The 22,721-nt window shown below is 40.8% G+C and overlaps 1 protein-coding gene across 6 annotated transcripts in view; it reads right to left on the reverse strand.

Moving 5' to 3' along the window:
* Positions 1-22,721, reverse strand: part of PHACTR2 (phosphatase and actin regulator 2) — a 264,714-nt gene that overhangs the window by 170,698 nt on the left and 71,295 nt on the right. Inside the window, exon 1 of one of the 6 annotated variants that reach the window (XM_058668637.1) lies at positions 20,224-20,456. The exons of the other annotated variants lie outside the window; for them this stretch is intronic. Coding sequence (XP_058524620.1) covers positions 20,224-20,236 — 13 coding nt within the window. The 5' untranslated portion in view covers positions 20,237-20,456. Of the gene's footprint in view, positions 1-20,223; positions 20,457-22,721 lie in introns of those variants that run through there. 6 annotated transcript variants of the gene reach the window in all.

Here is a 22,721-nt window from a genome sequence, read left to right on the forward strand (position 1 = left end):
TCACAGATCTCTCACAGGAAACTCTACAGGCAAGAAGAGAATGGAGCAACATATTCCAGAGTCTAAAAGCAAAAAATTGTCGGCGTAGGATAACATATCCAGCAAAGCTTTCTTTTGTCTTCGAAAATGAAATAAAATTCTCCCACAATAAAGAAAAGTTAAAAGAATTTGCCTCTTCCAAACCTGCCCTACAAATGTTACTTCAAGATGTTCTCTTGACAGAGAAGAGAAATAGCACCCACAAAAACCAAAGGCAAATGGGAAGAACATCCCAGTAAAATGACAACAGAAGACTAAACCAATGAACAACCCATTCCTAAAATGACAGCACCAAAGTACCATCCATACCTAATAAACTCTGAATGTAAATGGCTTAAGCTCAATCAAACGTCATAGATTTGTAGACTGGATTAGAAAACAAAACCCATCTATTTATTGTCTAGAAGAGAAACACTTCACCAACAAAAATCAGCAGAAACTATATCACATGGATTTTGTTGGTTTCTGTTAATTTCATCTCTTCAAAACATTTTCTTCTGATTAAATCATTCAATGACTCGTAGATCATGCAGTAGCATCATTTTCTTCAAGAAGGTTCTTGATTTTCATTTCTTCAGCTACACATTAGTCATTTAGTAGCATGTTATTTAACTTCATGGTGTTGCTCATTTCTTTTTTCTCCCTGATGTTGATTTTGTTTTGTGGTTTTTCACTTAAGGGGATGTATAGTAGCTGTGTAATGGAGACTGTCATATCTAGTAACATGTCATTTAACTTCATGACATTGTAAATTTCTATTTTTCTTTCTGTTGTTGATTTTGTGTTATGACTTTTCATTTAAGGGGATGTACAGTAGCTGTGAAATGCAGACTAACATCCAGATGTGAGGACACAATGTAGTATGCATTTCTACTTTCAGACAAAGATGGACTTACAATGAAACAGTTTAGTATATCTGGACAATAGGATGCTGGACTCTCTGCCACTGTCCATGCCCGCAATGATGGACATTTGACTGTGTATGAAGAACTATATTTTAGTAATGATATAGAGGAACTAGGGGGGAGGGTGGGAATTGGGGAGGCAATAAGGTAAATGCCAGGAGCCTATGGAACTGTGTCATAAAATGATAGCAATAATAAAATGTAAAAAAGAAAAAAAATACTCATGTGTAACTACAAAGTTCCAAAATTGTTTTGAATAATATCAACATTCTGAAATTAGTTTCTGCCAACTTCACACTATTCTTGACAGAAGATTCTTTTGCTGTTTAATTCTAGCGTCTTTACTAAAAACCAACCACCGTATAGAACCCTTTGTGGTGACCGGCCTGCACAATGCACCCAGGCAAATGCTCAGAAGACCAAAGTTTTCTAGAAATAAACATGTGTTCACTTGTTCACAAGAGGAGTAAACAATCATTCTTTGTCATTAAAGGAGAAATGTTTTAATATTTGTGTAATCAAGCTGCCACCTCAAATTTGCCAGGCGTTTCTTATCTCATGGGAACATTCCCTGATAACAATGGTGTTTTGTGCTACATTTCCAACAAATCTGGGCCACTGTAGCTTTGGCAGGGCTAGGGAGAGTGTGTAATTATGTGGCTTCATTCTGTTGTCACACAAAACAAGGTGAAATTCTTAGCATTTTTCTTTGACCTTGAACCACTTTAGGAAACTTGAAGCAGTCTGAAAGCTAAAAGGTTCAAGCCAACTGAAATAAGAAATAGTGTACACCTGAAACTTCACCGAGCTGATAAAAGAAGATTTCACAAAGCTCTGCTGTGTTACCAGTCTCCTGGGCTTTATAAGGCAGTTCCATTTAGATGACCAATCACTGGGAACAAGCCCCATTACAGGAGTCTCCTCTTGTCCTTAGAGGATATGTACCAATACTCACAGTGCATTTCCTGAAACCATAGTGATGAATCCTATACATGCGATATTTTTCTCTACATGCACACTTATGATTCAATTTATAAATGAGGCACAGTAAAAGACTAACCACCATTACAATAAAGTAGAATGATTACAATAATATGTTGCAATAAAGGATATGGAATATAACTTCTTCCTCTCTCATCTTATTGTACTTACACATTTTCACCTAAAGAAAATGCATTGTGGCTTTTCTTCAGCATATCTGAGTTGCCAATATCACTATTCTTATACTTTGGGGCCATTATTAAGTAGTATAAAGGTTCCCTAAACATCAGCATTGTAATACTGGACAACTGGCCTGATAATTGAGGTGACTACTAAGTGACTAGTAGGCAGACATCACATACACCATGCTTACAATGGATGAAGGGCTGATCCACCTCCCAAGCAGGATGGTAACAGTGCTACTCCAAACACTACAAAATGAAAAACTTACTAGTTCTATTTCTGAAGTAGAATTTTTCTATTTAATATTTTCAGATTACAGTTCACCCCACATGTTCTTGAGACCATAGAAAGCAAAAATCATAGATTAGGAGGAACTACTGTACAAAAGTAGCATGTCTGTTATCCATTAGTCCTACCTGACTACTCTGCTCTACTTGTCTTTATGAGTCTTCACACCTTTTGGCATTCTATTCTACCTTGACTTGCTTTGTCTATTTACTGTCCAGTGGCACTAACAGAAGGCAAGCTTCATGAGAGCAGGAACTTCATGTCTCCTCATGATTGCATTTTCTGGACCTGGCAGAGAACATGACCCCGTGGGATGCAATTTATATTTACCAAAAATGCCTTTTGTCTTGATCATATCCTAAAATGATGACAAAGAAAGGAAATAGAAGAGGTATGTTTGAAGTAATTCAACCCAACACACTTTACCCAGTCATTTTTAACAAGCATTAAATTGAAACACTCACCAGCGGAACTCAATCTTTTAGAGACACTGTAGAAGATGAAATTGAAATCACCATGCAACATATACTTTTTGGATAAGTTATCAAAGTTGATTTGGATGAACTGTGCAGGTAGCATGGTTGACATTCTGAATCACCTGAAAATCTTTGATATATTTCATAATAAGCAATGCCAGCAAAGAAATCATCCAAATCAATTATACATATGTGTCTAAATTTTTTAACAAGAGACACATGATATACTCAGCAAATTAGTCATAATAAGAAATCAGGACAATCCTGAATTTGTTCCTGCCATGTTCCTTGACTCCCGGTTCACTTTTTTTCCCGTTTTTACTGTAGTCTCCATTTCTCAATTCTGCTACTGACTGTGTCTAACTCGTAGGCATGATGACAAACTCTGTGTCACCTCCCTGGCCAAGATTACTCACTCACCCTTCTGGCTTCCTGGCTCAGTTACAGCATCGCATTCTGACCCTGAAGTTCCTCAAAGGCACTTTGAACAAACAGCCCCAGCCAGCCAGACACAAGGTGGAATCAAGCCTTCTGAACCCAGCTATAAACAATAGAAATCACCTGCTTCTCGCAAGTTCTATTGGAAACACATACGTATTTCAAATTGCATATCTTATTTATAACTTTCAAGATTTCCTTGACCTAGGAAGGTAGAAGAAGACAGTAAAAATGTTCATGTGGTGGTAACATCATATGTGAATGCTAATTAACTGCTTTGAGTCTTGGTTAAAAGAATTAGATTCCACAGCTAGTTTTGATTGATAAAGGAACAAATTCACTAACAGCTTGATTGGGCAGGAAGAGTGGGTGGGGAGGCAGCTCTTTAAATTACTCTTCCCAAGTGATTTGGGGTGAGGACTATGCATCAGCATCAGCATCTTGATAGAAGAGGATGTGTCACGGCTAAGGCATTTAATTAAAAGATAAATGACTGGCCTTTTAAACAGCTCCAGTGCAGTGCATGCTTACTGTAAACAAGCAAAGCAAAACAAAACAACAACCAACCAACAACAGAAAAGTACCAAGTAAAACAGAGACACTTCCATTTTATTCCCTAGGGATTGATGACCACTAATGGCTTGGGATATACTCGTTCTGGATGGTTCTCTGGGGATGCACGTAATGTTTTACAACAGAACCAATTTTCTGCACTCACTTGAGCTGATCTGTAACAGTATTTCAGAATTAGTTCGCTCTCATTCGGGTGTTATGACAAAGATTTTCCTTACTTCACATTACTAGGACAGGACAGTATATTGCATATATTTCAAAAAGAATTTCTTTTAATAGGGAATGTGATTTCAAATGTTCAAAGCAAATAGGTAAATTGTACCATAAGATAGCCATTTTCAAACTAAAGGCAGATTTCTTTCTGGTCTTCAACTTCTGACCCAAATTTTATAGACTTCATTTTTTGATGCCATGAAAGAAAAAAATTAAAGCTGTATGATACCTCCTCCTTCATGAGATAGCAAATTTAATACAACTTTTATTGTATTTATTACATGTTTTACAGGGTCCTGTAAGGAACCAGCATTTAGTCTGGTGGTTACGATATTCACTCTGTTGGAGTCCCTAGGTTGGATTCCTACTTTCCTTCTGAAAGCAAATCCTGGGGTTGCTTTGTGGTACAGTGGGTTTTCAAATAAATAAATACATTTTTAAAAATTAATTAAAAAAAAAAAAACAATAAGAGCAGACCTTGGGAGGCTGCAGTAATGGCTCAAGTAATTGAATCCCAGTCACCCAGGAAGCTTGATTCTCACTGCAGACTCTGCCCCAGTCACTGTGAGCAGGGAGCAGGTGAACCCTTACTCTCTTCATAAGAAAAAAATATACATTTTTTGAAAGTTGTAAATTTGGTTTAATGTCAAACAGGAAAAACATTAAGAAACACCAGAAGTATTTCTGGGCTGAGAAGGAGTTTATCAGCATCACGAGGCGGCATTTCGCATCTTGGCACTCCACTGAATTTTCTCAAATAATCCTTTCTCCTTAAATATTCTTAAAGACTATATAATGAGATGGCAACAATACATCACTTTGCTTCACACTACATTATGCAGCTTGGTAACAATGGCAACCAGCTGTGAGTCAGGCAGCAGTCATCATACAGAAGGCCACATACAGGAAACCCTGAAGCAGTGGCCTGGCTGGAAGGGAGGCTGGCTGGAGGGGAGAAGTGTTTGTAGCAGACCAAACAGCAGGAGCACATAGTATCTGGGGGGAGGTGAAGAGCCATGCAGCAGAAGCTGAGGACTATGCCACCAGAGATGGTCATCACGTCAGAGACATAAACGTAGTGAAATAGACAAGAGCCCTAGTTGAGATCCGGGGCAGGATCTTTGAAGATTTTAATAGGCTGATGAGGCAACTTTAAAAGATGCTACCTATGGGACAGGCACTACCTATGGGACAGGGTCTAAGGTTAAGATGTTGGTGTGCTCCCCATGCACACTGAAGTGCTTGGGTTTGAATCCCACCTCTGGCTCCTAACGCCAGCTTCTGGCTAATGCAGACACGGGGAGCAGTGGTGACGGTTGAAGTGGTTGGGTTTGTCCACCCATGTGTCTCTGGGCCTTTGGGAAAATGAAGAACAAATGGAAGTTCTCTCTCCGCCCCACCCCCACCACAATCCCATAACTCTTGACCCTTCCTCTGTATCTGGCTTTCTGTGTCTCTAAAAACAAAGCAAAACAGAAAGCTAAGAAATAACTGAACTAAGATTTAGTACAAATAAATGTAAGAAAGTCACCAAGTCCATCCCATACATGGGAATCATGTGGTAACTAGTCAGGCCCTCACTGGGGCCTGTGAGCCGTTATTGTGGGTAAAAGCATACCATTCTCAATTATCTGCTTTCACAGATTGCAACAGTAAAGAACACAACAATTGAAAACAAGGGAGGCAGCTGGTGCCAGAAGCAAAGGGGACAGCAAGCTGTGAGAGCTGGGGCTATGGACCCAGGAAGGAGGCAACTGAGATCATAAGGTTGTGGTTCAGCATGGGGCCTCGTGACCACCATGGAGGCCACTGAGGTGACAATGTTGTGGAAACAGAAAATGCACAGAGGCACTAAAGGAACCAGCTAGGCCTTTACACTTATACAGAGACCAGTGTAGCCCACCAGACACTGCAGATGAGGCAACTGAGGCCCAAGGGGACGCCCTAGGCCCCAGGCCGGCTAGTGGAATTGGCTCAGCCAGAAACTACCTGTGTTTCTTTATACTCCTCCACACTTTTCCAAGGGCTGTACTATGCTCCATTGGAGAAAGAAATCAATGAGACTCTTGCTGCAATGCAAGAATGATTGGCATGCAAAATACAAATTAAGATGAAGTGTGGGTGGCTGGTGGTGAGCTTCTCATAGCTGTTGGCTTCCCTAGACAGACTGGAAATATAGCCTAGAGCATGTGGGGATTCATCTATACCCTACTAAATTTTATTTGCAGCCACTGCACACAAAATTGAATAACATGTGGGGTCCTCCAGACATATATATTTTTTTTAGATCTATTTTTTTTTTATTGGAAAGGCAAATTTCCAGAGAGAAGGAGCAACTGAAAGGTCTTGCATCTGCTGGTTCATTCCCCAAGTAGCTGCAACAGCCAGAGCTGAGTTGATCTTAAGTTAGGAGTCTCCTGCAGGTGCAAGATCCCAAGGCTTTGGGCTATCCTCTACTGCTTTCCCAGGCCACAAGCAGAGAGCTGGATGGGAAGTGGAACAGTTGGGACAGGAACCAGTGCCCATGTAGGCTCTGGGCACATGAAGGCAAGCCATCATGCCAGGCCCCTCCTGACATTTTCCATTAGCCTGTTTCATGAACAATGCATCTGTCTTGGCTTCTCTCAATTTGTTCAAATTCCCTACCCAAGACTCCAGTCCCTACTGTGGAACTGGGTCTCCAGGCTCCATATCCATGTGAAAGTGCCAGGGCTTCCCTAATTGTCCCATTCCTGTCCTTTTCTGGGAGATCTGTACTGTCACCCATCTGCCATAGTTGTATCTGCCGTTTTCACATGTGTTATCCCAATTAATGGGCCTCTATTGGAATTTCTGGTTAATTCCCTGTCCTTGCTCATCCACGTGTGTATCTTTGTACAGACAGTTCCAATGGATTGGGATAGTTGTGCTTTGTGGATGCTGTGACCAAGCCATTTGTCCTCCCCTGGGATGGACTTTGTGGCTAGGACAAATACAATCAAATTTCCTTGAAAAACAATATTACATTCAACCCAAAGGGTAAATTGCATTTGGCTTTCCTTCTGCATAAAAGTCAATGGGAATCAGATTTGGCATGGCCCATAGCTTGTGGGTTGGCAAATGCCCAAGCATATACTCAACCAGACATGTATTTTCTATGTCAATACAACATTTTCCATGTGACATTAAGCTGTGTATGAGGTTGTTTTCAGTAAAAAAAAAAAAATAAATTCTTTGCTTTAGTTTCATATCTATAAAAACAGAACTGATGATTTAAAGTGTTTACATAATTCACTGGATAACTATGAGAAATAAGCTATATTTATAAGCATTTTTGAAATGAAAGGGCTATTGTTGAAGTATGCACAGCATTTTTTAAAAACTTCATTTTTTCTAGTCCTGCATTTATAACATAGTCTTGTGCAGCTTGTGTTTGATTTAAAATAACCCAACATACAAAAGTACATTGGAGGTTTCTATAGTTCTGAGGCTCCATGAACCCTTCTCTGAGACTGCTGGAGACAAAGTTCACATCTGTTCACCCAAAGACTCCTTTGTTTACACTGTGTTAGGCTGTGACCAAAAGTTGCCATCATCCAGGAAATGTAGAAGTTAAAAGTGGTACTTCATTCTAAATGCATGCAACAGAGCTCCTGGTTTTCCACCAGAAAACAAAGTTGCTTTTAATTTTCAGCTCTCTGGTTTTTTGCAACTATCATCAGTCACACAGTTATTTAAACAAATGTCTCTGAACTTCCTTAATTTAAGAAAGTGACCCCTGGGTTAATGAGTGTTGTCAGATGCTTGTCGTTCGAGCAGTCACTGGCTCCCGCACCTGTGACTGTTGCGTGAGCACCTCAAGCTGGACAGTGCTGTGCCGCACAAGCCAAAGTCTCACTCAGAAAACTCAGAATCCTTCCAAGCTTTAACCCTGCAGGCCCTTCCCAGAGGCCAGGACTGGCATGCTCTCCTTTCAGCCTCCCTATTTAATAAAGCGCCCCATGGTAAGCTGCTTCCAAAACCAAGTGCTGGATAAATTTCCATTACTAAGAAAAACAGCCAGGACTATGAAGAGTAAACAGAAGCACAGGGCAGGTAATAAATTATGGGCAAGTGGGGTGCACAACATCTTATATGACCCCTAATTAGTGACACAGACACCCCCCAAGTGGGTGTCTTGCCATGGTAAGCAGAAGAGAATACAAGATTCTCATGGTGGGCGATGTTTCTTTAATTGCAAGTCGATGTGAGCCGTTGGTAGGATGTGGTAGAGCATTTCTGCCCATAAGACCCTGACGACGTTAATATCATGTGCTGTGGCAATCAAGAATGCCACTAACTCGCAAAGCAGTAGAAAGCGCGGGGTCTGAGAGCCTTCCATATGCTTCCTTAGACCAACAGTGGATCTAACCAGTGTGTGCAACAGAAGCATGTGCAAAGTAAGTTTTTAAACTACAGCTACTCTTTTTCTTTTCCCCAAGGAGGATTGAGCTACCAAGCACGGAGCTGGACTGGGATAATTCTCTCAACAGATAGACAGACAGTAGGTAGGTAGGTCGATGAACAAAGGATGGGTAGATGATTGCCAGATAAGTAGGAAGATAGACAATAGGTAACTAGACAGATAGAGATAACAGGTAATAATTAGGTACATGAATAACAGATGCGTAGATGATAGGTAGGTTAAGTACCAAGATGAATGATAGAGTTTAATTCTGCAAATCTGACAGGTTCCCCTATGTAAGAGTCACTGTTGGCATAAGTGGCATGCAACCATCATTCACTTGTCAATTAAAATTGACTGCCGGATCGCAGGTAAGTAATAACACACTATCAGGTGCAATTTGGGCTGCATTTTAGTGAGTATCCTCTCCAGGCCTGGGCGTGGGGTTCATGAAGATGTTGTGACTAGCCAGGCAGCGGGGCTGGGAGGCAGTGCTCACAGCAACACATGGCCGGGTTTCCAGCAAGGCTGGGGCAAATTCTGTGGGAAGCAGAGGGATACTACAGATGCCTTCCCAGTGGGGCATCTGAGCTTGGTCTGACACGAGCAAGTGGTTTTCCCATATGGCACTGGGAATGTGTGAGTCAGAGGAGGAGGGCATTGGGCTGGCATAAGAGGGTGCACAGGTGAGGCTGTGGGCATAGCCAGGATCAGGAGCCCTAGAACACCTTGGCAAGTCCTCCAGGCTCCTCCCAATACTAGATACCTCATTGGTATACACACTTAGAACTAAGAATTCTCTGCAATTCTCTCCAGTGATTCTTAAGACCAAGAGAGGCCATTAAGTAGAAGAGAAGAAGGACAAGGAGGAGGAAGAGCCGCAGAAGGAGAAGGAGCTATGCCTTTTTGTCTCCATTATGTCAAGGACTTGAACCCACATATTCAGTTATGCATTGTGGGAATCCCAACTAGCATCTTATCCTAGAGAGAGGTTGGCATGGTGGTGTAGCAAACAAATCCTTTACCTGTGGCATCGATATGCCATATCAGTGCCAATTCAAGTTCCAAATTCTCCACTCCTCCACTGCTAACTCAGCTCCCTGCTAATGGCCTGGAAAAGCAGCAAAGTATAGCACAAGGCCTTGGGACCCTGTACCCATGTGGGAGATCCAGAATTCCTGGCTCCCGGCTTCAGATCAGCTGAGCTCTGGACATTGCAGCCAGTTAGTGAGTGAACCAGTGGGTGGAAAATCTTTTGTCTTTCCCTTTCTCCCTCTGTAACTTTGACTTTCAAGTAAAATAAATAAACCTTTAAAAAAAATCCTAGGAAGTTTTAGACCAAATATCAAACTTCTGACATCACTGCATAGTGCCTGATTGAATCTGTCTAGGGTGGGAATCAGAGAGCGGAGTTTTTAGAAGGATTTCCATGCAAATTTGCTGGATTAAGTTGAGAACTGCTAATCTTCAGAAGACACAAATAAGTCTTTGGTGTGTCACCTATCTTTAAGAATTTAAAATCTTCTTTTGGGGGAGAAAAAAAAACTCAAGTGAGGGGAGGGAGAAACTCTGACAGACATCAGTTAAATAGAAAATGGGGTGAGAAATTCTATGAATGCTCTGAGGAAAATCAAGATGTGGCGAGCAGGTGAATCCATGCCGCAGGATGGGATGTGTGGCTGGAGATGCAGCAAGTTCCTTCCCCACCTCATTGTCTCCATCAAGGACCTTCCGCAAGAGTTTCACGCTCAGGGGCTTCCATGCCTGCTTCTTTCCACTCACTAATCGTGGACAGTGAAAACCTCCACAGGTCCCTGAGAGCCGTAGAGTAGCAGCCAAACTTCAGGGCCTTTCGCAAGCGGTCTGTGATGTTCTGCACCTGCCTCCATCAGTCTTCAGCTGTGCCAGCCTGGTTTCCTGTTGCTCAAACAGCCAGCCAATTTCTCTTGTGTGTTTGTAAAGGCAGCTCATGAAACCCTTCCCCTTGCTGGTTCCTTTGCACTCTGAGGTCAGTTCCCACACTTTTCAGGAAGTCTTCCCTGATTGTCCAGTTTAGAGTGGCCCTCCTGCTCCCCCTCCTTCTCCGAAATGAACAGCTTATGATCTTTGCAGTACTACCTGCAATCCAAGAATTCTGTCTAGTCATGATTGACATTGAATTTTTCTCATCCTTCATTTCCATGCTAATGAGCACATTGGTGCTGGTTTGGGTGGTCTGCATCCGGCACAGAGAAAGGCACCTGGAAACATTTCCAAGAGGTGTACACAAAGGAACGGCTGCAGGGTGAGGAAGAGAGGCATTCTACATGGAAAACCAGCAGAAACACGGATGAGAAACACGCATGCTTTGTGAGTGTAGAATGGCCCAGGGAGAGCAGATATGAGAGGGCAAGCAAACTGGAGGTGTCGGAGAGCAGGTCAAGCACGGTTGGTTGCTAATAGCAACGAATGTCAGGATCTGACTTTACACTGATGCCAAGACTGCATCATTCAGGTCTCAGAGAGAAACTCTTGCTTCTAACGTTCAGCCACAAGGTATAAGCTAAATATGTGGAGCAAATGCGAGGAAGTCCAAGTTGTTTTGGAGGATAGCTGGCTGGTGGACATAGCTCTTAGAAAGATGATTAAAGTGCTGTTTTCTCAAAACAATTCTGAAGGCCTTTGCTGTCAACAGCAGGAGAGCCAGCCGGTCTGCTGAGAAAACCGGGCTTCTCCTGGCGTAATTTAGATGAAATGAATGCTTACTGGATGTTTTTCAGGCCTTCGGAGTAATACAGAATTTGAAGAGTTATGAGGAAATCTAACGTGCTAAGTATTGATGAAAGAAACAGAAGCCGTCATGCACAGTTGTGACAAATGAGACAAGAGACCACCTCTCTAACCCTGATCTCACTGCAACATGAAAGAAGGTACATGTTCTTCTGGATTCCAGAAAGATGTTTTCTATCAGCTCCAGCTACTGTGGCCATTTGGGGAGTGAAACAGTGGATGGTAAATCTCCATGTCAATAAAAGTAAATGGTAAATCTCTCTGTGGGTCAATATAGGTAAATACATCTTTAAAAAAAAAAAAACCTCTGGAGGGTTTTTTTTCATCATTTCTATTAATGATCGCAATATTATCACACCCTTCAGTGAAAATTTTGAATGATGTTTTTATAGTGGTAAAGTAGTGGGTGGAGTACTCAAAAGCATTCTATTCTGTAAATTATCATAAATGTGTGAATGCTTATGAAAGAAGCACTTCACACCTTACTCATGAACTGACTTGTTGCTAATAAAGTATTTGCATATGTGATTAGATCACCTTTGACACTGATATTTCAAAATTAATTTCCTACTGGAATAATTGCTGCAGATTAATTCAATGCCTGATCTGAGTTCAATTGAAAACATTTGTTATGCTTTTACTATAGCTCTGGCACTGTGCTTGATGCTTTGAAAGATACAAGAATGTCCACTCTCAAAGCAACATGATAACATGAAAAATGCAGGTAGAAAGGCTTGATTAATGAGCACCAGGCAACAACCAGCTAGGAGTAAGAAGTTTTGGTGTTCTACTGCATAGTCGGGTGACCGCAGATAATGTTCATGTACAGTGTGTTTCCTTATAAAAGCAACCTAGAACACAGGATTTTGGACATTTCACTATAAAGAAATGTTAAGTGTTTGAAAGGATAAATATATTTACCTTGATTGAGCAAGGTACAATATTTTTACTTAAAAAAATCACATAGTACTCCAGAAATATGTGCACGTTTGTATATTAGAGCTTTTTAGAACTAAAAATAGAAAGATGGCAAGAAAAAAGTACTGAAATTTGTTAATCACCCACTTATTTATCAGGTAAGCTCTTGTTTAGCTTTACTTCCCTCCTGTGTAATTTGAGAAAAATAATACAGGATAATCACAAATATGAAAGATGTGATCCGTAAAATACTATTTGGTACCTAGCTCGTGGAGCCATTAAAAGAAAAATTGCCTCCCTTTCAAAGCACTTACTATTTAGTTAAACATGACTAACCTTTGTTAAATACGCTCTTGGTAAAAGATTTGTAAAAATAGAACTTTGAGATTTACATTTCATAATTTATTTGAAATGTTACTTAGAAAAGTAAAATCTGTACATTGTTCCTCTAAACTTATTGCTACCATTGAATTTCACTCTTTCACAAAACAGGTAAAAGTCTTTCCTCACTTCATCGGATGATAAGGCTGATGAGCAATGAAATACCCCACAGGCTGTGGAGGAAGACAAAACTTGGAAATGAATGAATGATACAGATATTTAATTTCTAAATAAACATTAACATGCATGAAAGTGAATAGTTTGCTGGTTACCAAAATTGGCTTCCTGTGTTAGGTACCAGGAAGTTGAGAACAATTTGATTGAAGAAAACAAAAGTGAGCATGGAAAGCAAAAATAAGAATGAAGAAATTCTAACAGTGATTCCCAGGTATGAATTAACTGCCTTATAAGCAAGTACTCCTTGGAGAACCTATTAATATAACAGAAACTTGTTAATATAATTAAGAAATATGGGGAGCAGTGTTCTAGTACAGTGGTTAAACCACTGCTTGCAGGGTATAAAAGGGACATACGACATCAATTCAAATCCCTACTATTCACTACCATTCCTACCCCTGCCAATGTGTTTCAGAAAGAGGACGATGGGCCAGAGCATCGTGGCAACACACCAGGGAGATGCGAATGGAGTTCCAGGCTACTGACGTTGGCTTGGTCCACACCCCAGCTTTTGGGGCCATTTTGGGAAGTGAAACTGTGGATGGAAAATTTCTCTCACTAACTTCTTCTGTCTCTCCCTGTGTGTTACTCTGCTTTCCAGTAAATAACTCATTAAAGCAAAATCAAGAAATAACCACATTCATTCTGTAGTGTAGCTTAGTAATGCAAATATTAGTACTGACAAGGAATTTTATAAGCTACTTTTATGGGTTTGTGTTTTTCAGCATGCTAAGAAATCTACGGTTATGCTCAACAGTTCTAATCAGGTCTATTTACTAAATTCTTAGAATTAATATTGAATGACTCATAACTTAGAAAACTCTGGATTATTGATTTCCCTTTTCTGTCACCAAAATGCATCCTTGCTGGTTCTCTCTCTTCCTATGGCTCTTTCTGATCAAACCCATTTGACAAACATTCTTGCTTTATCTTAAAAACACACAAAAATCAGAATTTCTTTTGTCTTTGGAAAGATGAATGGTTGTGCAGAAAAAGGAAAAAAAAAAAGAAAGAAAGAAACACCCAGGACAAATTCCGATGATCTGAAATCTTGTTTTAAAAACAATGTCTTTGTTCTGCTTCTGCAAGCTTGTGAACCAGATCTGCCAGTTGAGTCACAGGAGGCCAGGTCACTCTACAAGCAGAACAAACTTAGGAAGAGGGGGCAGCTGTGGACAGTAATGGATAAAGCTGTTCCCTGAGATGCTGGCACTTTGTATCCTGCTTGGCCCCCATTCCCATCCAGCTCTCTGCTAAAACAAAAGCAGCAGAAGATGGCCTAAATGCCGGGGCCCCTGCCAGCCACATGGGAGACCTGGAAGAAGCTCCTGGCTGCTCGTCTGGATTGTTGCAGCCATCTGGAGAGTGAACCAACAGATAGAAATCTCTGTGGGTGTGTTTCTCCTTCTCTTTGTATCTCTTTCAGAACGAATAAATAAATCTTTAGAAAGAAAAGAAAAAGAAAAAAGAAACCTAAGGAGAAATTTAATGCCACTTTTAGAGTAGATTAGTGTTCTGCCCTGAGCATACTTTTCCTTCTTATTTTAGCAAATATAGATTTCTGCAATAATATTAGCATTTTAAAAGCAGATATTTATTTTTATTTATTTTATTTTTCATGATATCTTTCCATGGGCGCAGGGCTTTCCCCTTCCACCCCCACATTTTCCCCACCCTCACTAGTTTCCCCCTATTATTACAATATTTTAGTCCTTCAGCAACAGCCACAAGTCCATTGATGTTTCAAAAGACGTATTTATTAAATTTTAATATTTTGCACAGAAAAATGTCTTTGACATGAATCCCGGGTGCTCTAAAAATAGTTATTTGATGAATCATGAAATGATAAGTTGGCAAAATAGACTTTACAATAAATTCAAAGGAAAACATTGCTAGTGTTTTTCCAATAGTTAATAAAATGCCCAGGAGCAAGCATTGTGGCAAAGCATGTTAGGCCAGGATCCCACGTCATAAAGCCGAGTGCAGGCTACTCCACTTCTGATCCAGCTCCTTGCTAACAAAACTGGGACATAAAAGATGGTAGTTCAAGTGTCTCAGCTCTGCCACCCAAGTGGGAGACTCAGGTAGAATTGCAGGCCCCTGGCTTCGGCCTGGCCCATCCCTGGCTGTTGTAGCCATTTAGAAAGTGATCCAGCAGAGGAAAAATCTGTCTCTCCCTCTGTCATTCTGCCTTTCAAATAAATAAATCTTTAAAAATAATATTTATTAATAAATACCAGGGCAGGCATTTGATTCAGCTGTGAAGATACCATTTGGGAGGCCCACCTCCCATCTGGGGGTTCCTGGGTTCAAGCCTTAGCTCCACTTCTGACTCCAGATTCCTGCTACTGCAGACCCCAAGAGGGAGCTGTGATGACTCAAGTCCTGGGACCCCTGACACTCATATGGGAGACCCTGTTCGAGTCGCTAGCTGCAAGCTTTGGCCTGGCCTGGATGTTGTGCCTGTGGACATTTGGGGAGTAAACCAGCAGATTAGAGTACTCTCTCTCTCTCTCTGCTTTTCTAATAAATTAATTTTTAAAAATATTTACACTATAGGAAAAATTTCAAAGGATAAATTTTTAATTAGAAAATAAAAATCCATTATAATTTGTATTATATTTATTAAAAGAGTTAGCCATGTCACATTTCCTGTATCAAAGCTGAGTACTCTTCAACCAAAGAATACACACAAGCACAATTATAAAGTATACACCTGCAAATGTATACACGCATATTATGTATGTATCTATATAACATGTTTCTCCAAAATATCATGGTTTATAGAATCACATACACTGATATGATTAGAGAATCATAGGTACTAAACCCAAGGTGTCATGACAATAGAGAATTAGAGGAAAAACATAAATTGAACTAAACATAGTTTGCAAACATAACCAAATGTTCTAGATGTTATCCTCCTTCAAACAAGTTAATTCACATGGCAAGCCTGCTCCACTAGGCGATTCTCCTGAGTTACTCTCCTTAGCTGCTTGGGAACTTTGGGATGGCAGCCTACTCTGCCAAGCTGGATTGTCCTATTAAAGTGTGAACCAGTTGGAATGAAGTCATTGTGTGTATATTTTCTTATATAACACTCTGGCCTCTACCCAAATTCTTTCAGTGCTTAGGACCATGTTTCTCTGGGCCTGGTTTAATTTCCACCTGTGTAGAAAGATGAGCCATCTGAAAACCTCCTTTCTCAACATTAGCCTATCTTATCTGCCACAGGCTGGGGGCAAGTGTCAGCTGTTATTGGGCTTACTGGGCTGAACAAAGTGTATATAAGAGAAGATGTTAAACTGGGGATAAGAAACCAAACAAATAACAAGCCTGTATAATCCATAAATAGTTAGGGATTATGTGTGGGTGGGTGTATACATTTTTCAGTAAATGAAAGTTACTGGAACAGACATTTTATCTGACAGCTAAAATCCCAGTTAGGATGGAGTGCCTGGGTTTGATCACAGAGTGACTGTCAACTCCAGCATCCTGGTAGCACAGCCTCCAGGGAGCAGCCATGGGGCTCAAGCATGGTTTCTGGCTGCTCATATGGGAATTTGGTATGTCCAGCAACCAGCTTCAGTTCTGGCCCCAGCCCAGTACCAGCCATTGCATGCATGTGAGAATGAACTAGTGGATGGAAGCTCTGTCTTTCCACCCATCTCTAATAATTTTTTCAAAAGTTATCACTGTGTAGCTGTGTGACTAGTAGGCCAAAACAGAATTCAGGTTCTTTCCCTCAAAACTTATACTGTGCTCCATAATGCAAGAATACTGTCTCAAACTAGAAACCTCAAAGATTTGCTCTGGCTGGCCCGGCTCTACCAGACTCCACACCCACTCATCAGGCTCCACAGATGTGTTTCTGTCTCAATTCCATCCCCATGCACCATCCACACCCACGTCCAGCCGCACTCATGGGACCGGATCGCTGGCTCAAGACTGCTTACTTGTGAGCATTCTCATCAGCGTTGCTTTCAGAGTTGACCTGCCAGTGCATAAAGTGGTTCCTAAAGCAGCCTGCTTTGATTTTCTCATTGATTTTCCAAGTATGCATTGACCATTGTCATTTGTCACCCATTCTACCAAAATCTTTACACATCTTACCTTATTTTCACTTCACAAGAATGTTAGGACATAATTACTGTCACCATTTATACAAGAAAATCAATGCATGCACAGTTGATACAACTTGTTCATGGTTATCAGAATGGCAGCCTCATCTAGCATGATCTCATGCTCTTGACAGTCCCATTATAAACTTTTGTCTAATGTGCCTCCAAGTCACCAGCAGTCTCTTACGTAGCAGCTACTAGGCAGTGAACTTCCCAGAGCCAGTAACTGCACATCAAGAGGCAAAAGCACTTGAAGCACTAGAACAGAATGTGAAGGGAAAGAATGGGAGCTCTCGGCAGCGGTCACTTCTGCTGCAAATGAGTGTGCCCTGTATGACCCGCACATGGTAACTGAAATATCACAGTCTCAAGCAAGGAAAAATAAACCTGAGAAATGCTGCACAATGGTTTACAACATTCTGCCCTTGTAAAATGTAGAGTAACATTTCAAAACACCGTCATCACATACTGCCAATCAACTCTGCCTTGCCAGCTCTTTTACAACTCATTCATGGGTAACCACTTGATGAAATTCGGGTGGAGAAAGTACATACAGACATGAATGCTCCGGCAGAATAATTTGGACTGTCACTGTGTCCATGGGTATGCAATGACCAAGGACCATCTCTCTGCTCTGTTATATAACTTCTAGGAACAACAGCCACAGTGGTGTGGGAAGGTTGGGAGAGCAGCAGAGGGTGGTGGGGATGGTGGGGGGTGGTTGAGATTGCTAAGATTGCCCTGACATATTCCACATACACAATTTGATAAATATTTTATTGTTATTCCAGGAAAAGCTTTTACAGGAATACCTAAGCCAGCAATTACGGGGAAGGGATGTCTCCTTCTCAGAGCGAGCAGGAATGCCAGCTCCTTGCTACTACAGGAGACTAGACAGATTCAGAGCAGCACAACTGTGAAATGTGCACACCCCCACCGACAGGGCAGAGTCCCCAGTGGCTCCTCTTTCCTTACTTGTTAATAACAGAAACCACACACAAATATTTCTGATGCAGTGTTCTATGTGATTTGAATACATTAGAAGCATTTGGTTTGTCTGTACCCATTTCTGTGTTTCTAACAATGATCTAAACCTACAGCAAAAAGCTTTGTTGGAAGTCAGCCTGCCTCCTCAGGACAGGTGATCGGATTGTGGGGACTGTCCCTCAGTTCTGACTTGCAGGCTCTTAAGCCCACTGCCCAAACCCATTTCTATTACAAGAAAATGAAGGCAAATATTCAACATTTTTACATTGTTTAAGTTAAGTTGGTGAAACAACAGTGTTCCAAGATCATTGGGTCTCTTGGTTTAATGTTAAAAATAATATATCAGATTTCTCCTTTTTTGGCAACTTATCACTTTATCTGAAATGCATTCAATACACTTTATTGAAATGTATGTGTACATGAGAGAGAAAGAAATAAAGAGAGAGATAAATGGGTGTTTCTATCTCCCTCATAATAAAGAAGTTGCTTACATCATGGGAAAAAACATGAAAGATGATTATTCACAGCCAATGATAAGTCATTAGAAGATGTTATTTCAGAAATACACAGGCAATATAATTTAAAAGCCTGTTTTTCTGTTCAAACACAAAAGTGTTTACACACTCAAACACACACACACATATGTACATATATATATATATGCAGTGTCTAAAGCTGGGGTTAAAAGTTAAAACTCAAAATTATATAGAAATTGCTGCCAGTGTATATTTGTCAGCTTGTCAGAAGCAGAAGTATCCAGTTAATGGCATTTAACAAGGTTAAGCAATATAACCACAAGTTGTACCAACACTTAGCCAAGAAAAGGGGTGATGACCCTCCATTGCTTTTTAAACTTCCAGAGGCTACTACCAAGTTCCTTTCCTTTTCTTATATGGTCTTTAAATACATACATGAGTCAGTCAAGAAAGGCGTTTACTTGAATTAATGTGATAATTCTTTCAGAACATCAGTATAATTAATTGTGGGTGGCAGAAGTTTTAAATGAGGCTAAATTGGGGTTCTGATTTACTTATTTATTTTTTACGTGCATAACTGCTGCAATTAGAAAAGCTTTCAGAAACCCTTCAGATTGTGCCTTGTTGTGGAATACCATCCCTGCATGCTTGGATGCTAAACCTGATGGTATTGTTGTTTAATGACCCAGATGGGGGCAACATGGATCTACCTGAATGCAGCTACTGCCTACTACTGTTACTACAGCACACCCCTTTCCCTTACATCTCCAGCCCCGACATTATACTGCTCCAATTTACTGCAAAGCCTTCCAGCTCAAAAGACAAGATTATTTTAGACACAGAATTTCATTCCTCGTAAGCTTGTCCTTGAAAAAAAAAACCTGAAAACATGCTGCCTTCAAAATCTTTGCTTGCCCATGCCACCTGCACAGATACCGGAATAGCCCAATTTCATCCACAAATATGGTTTAGCACTGATGGGTGGTCTTTGGGCACAGAAGGATCTCCATGATGGAGCTTCTTAGAAGAGCTGACAAGATCTCAAGGTTCCAGAGGCCTCACTGCACAGCTGCCAGCAGCTGAAAAACCTCAACTAAGGAGTTTCAGGAGCCAGAGAATCAAGAACATAGCCGGGTGGAAAGGGGCATTGAGCAAAATGCTGATCACACCAAAAGAGGAAGCAATCTCACTGAGTTATCCTTGAAAACTTCAATCACGCAAAGGGAGAAGGAAAAAGTCCCACCAGAGAATTGCCTTTGTGTTAACCATTTGATCAATTAATTCATAGAAGGTACCTGATCTGTTTTCCCTACCTGACGGTAAAAGTATGAAAAGCAAATAGACTGTCCAAAGGCACATGACTGACCACCAAGGTCCACACTCTGAAATTGAAATCTCAGAGGATACTGAAACATTTTTCCTCCACATTGTACCCTAGAATAGAGATGCAAGCATCAGATCAAAGGATTTTGAAACTAGAATATGGTGCATAGTATAGTAGTTTTTGGGGGGAAAACACTGTTTAGTTCTTTACTATTAACTTCATCTACCTCTTGCCATCCCACAGAAATAGTTTTTCCATTAACCAAATGCATTTTCACCCTCTGAGCTGAGCACAAAAGGATCAAACAGCACGCTTCCCACAGTCTAAATAAAAACAGTGCAGCCTTCCAAAAGGTGAATTTGGCATGATAATCTGCATTCCCTGCTCCTAAACTTCCAAGCAGACACCAATCGACTCACAGACAATACATCAGGGAGAATGCACTGCGTGTCCCCCAGCCTTGACCATTCTGGGGCAGGAAGGAAGCAAAACACAAGCAAAGCTGCAGCAGCAAGGGCTGCAGACTGCAAAGGGAAATTTGTTCTACCTACCGGCGTGGTCCATGTCTCAGCAGTGTCGAGGAGAGTTCTGTGTGTAGCCTGGCAGCCGGCAAGCCCTGGCTCTTCCGGCTAATGAAGCACCCTGCCCTTCTGCTGATTATCAGCGCTTGCTGGCACACAGAGCATCCTCCATGCACTGTCTGCAGGAGACACCGCCAGGAAATTTATATCTCCAAGGATGACAAACAGCCATTAGCTCCATTACAGGCTGATTAAGAGAGACTGAGCCTATCAAGTGGGTACTTGAATCCCCTGGGATTTCCACCTCTGTTCTAAGCAAAGGAAAAGGGGGGGGGGGGGGGGGAAGAAAGAGGAAAAAAAAATCTCTGCAATGTTGAGACTGCTGCACATTTCAGGAAAAAACAGAAAAGTGCACAAGCTATGCAAAACAGTGCGTTCCAGAAGATGCCAGAGCAAACAAGAGCAGGAAGAGGCACAGATAATGAAAAGGTAAAAGAGAAGCTTTCAACATACAATAAGTCGTGCTTTCTTTGGGGCCAGTCTAAATACGGTCCTGCCTTTATCACTGACATCACTGAATGACTGGGCAAGTTTTCAAATTAAAATTTTAAAGTGTTTTGATTGTTGGTGGTGGGGAGGGCAGGGAGCAGCAGATAAAACATTTAAAAATAAAGACTCAATTAACATCTCTTCCTCTAAACAAATGCTAAGGAGCTGAATATTGCCACTTCATTTTGGTTTTCATCATGACTCATTTTCCCATTTCTGGCCCGATTTTCTGCCCTCTTCTCCCAACACAGAAATACAAAGGACTTGCACTAAATGCCACTGTAACACAAGAAACAATCATCAAAAGAGGCCAGGGAGATTACAGCAAACTACAATTCACAGCTTTCTAACTCATAAATTTGAAGATGAAGAAACATGTATTAACTCAGGAAAACCCATTTCACATTTTTTTTTAAATTTGGTCATGTAAAGATGACCCTGAAAGGCAGCAAAATTCCTTTCTGGTATCAGAGCACGGGGCTAAGCTGGGAGCTGCAGCCCTGTGCTGACTCTTCTGCTGTGACGACATCAGGCCAGTACAACTCCGTTCTCTGCATTCCCAGATTATCTGATTTACAATATGATGAATTCACAGTACATGAGGGCAAGAGGGTTCTACAGGTTTTTAATTTTGACAAGTTAAAAAAATCAGTTCAAAGTGTTACAAAAGCAACTCATTGTTAAGCATTTGTGTAAGCACTGAATTCCTTATAATTTTGTCTCTATTGCAGCAACTTCTAACAGTAAGTCTTTCTGGTTTTGATGCCATTTCAGGTTTTCCCATAGATTTGAGGTTCTTCTACAGTTTAAGTAAAACCTTTCACGTATTATGTCCATTTTAGTTTAGAGATGTTTCCTTCCAAAAAAAAAAAAAAAAAAGCTGAGTTTCTCAGTGATTTTGCCCTTAGATTTTTATCCTTGTGATGTTAAGTATGCCACAGAATTAAAGAAATATCACTCATGATTTTTAAAAAAAATTTCTCATATTAAAAACAATTTCTTGGCTCTCATAAAACTAACATCACTCTGAGTTACACTCTTCAACTACTTGCCCTGATTAAGACTTGCCAACTACCTTAGAGTGAGTGTCATCAGCATGAAATCTAGGGCAAATTAACTATTTTTGAGGAAAAAAATACTTGGCAGGGAAATAAGTATGAAAAACAGAGGGAAGATATATCATCAGATCTGAGAATTTTGTTAAGGAACAGTAAGGTATCAGCTCTTGGAAGTACAAGTAGGAACATATTTATATTAGTTTTGTCTACAATTCAAAATGTAACTTTCAGGTTTTATTAACAGTCCCTAATGACAAATGAATTGCAGGTTCTAAGCAAAATCTATGCCATTTTTAAAAGAATCTTGAGCATTCTTCGATTTGATAACCAAGACAGTGCAGCAGTGAGGATGGAGTTCTGGATGCCTACCTCCCAACCAGATTGCCTGAGGCCTAGCTACGCTGGATTCCAGCTTTTCACCAACGTGCCCCAGGAGGGCAGCAAAGGATGCATTCATTAGTTGCATCTTTGCACCCACGTGGGGACCCGGATCTAGTTTCCAACTTTGACCTGGCACTTGGGGAGGGAACAAATGGATGGAAGATAGGTCTTCTTCATCCTATTTCTTATTTATTTTTATTTTTTAAGGCAAAATTACAGAGAGATGAGAAACACACACACACACACACACACACCAGTCTTCCACATGATTGATTGCTCACTCCCCAAGTGGCAACAACAGTTGCTGGAGCTGAGCCAATTGGAAGCCAGGGTCTCTGGGTCTACCATGTAGGTGCTATAGTGCCGACCCCATGACTTTCAAATAAAAAAAAAAGTTTATTTTGTTGTCCCAAAACCCATTTCAAATCCAGTTTTTAATAAGACTTAAATTCCAGAAAATTTTGAAAACTTATATATACCTCAGCTTGCTTAGAGTCAGGTTAACTTGTTCAGGCTAGTACGGCTTGAAGGACTGTTTGC

Source organism: Ochotona princeps, chromosome 1 (assembly GCF_030435755.1).
Source record: "Ochotona princeps isolate mOchPri1 chromosome 1, mOchPri1.hap1, whole genome shotgun sequence".
Taxonomy (NCBI): domain Eukaryota; kingdom Metazoa; phylum Chordata; class Mammalia; order Lagomorpha; family Ochotonidae; genus Ochotona; species Ochotona princeps.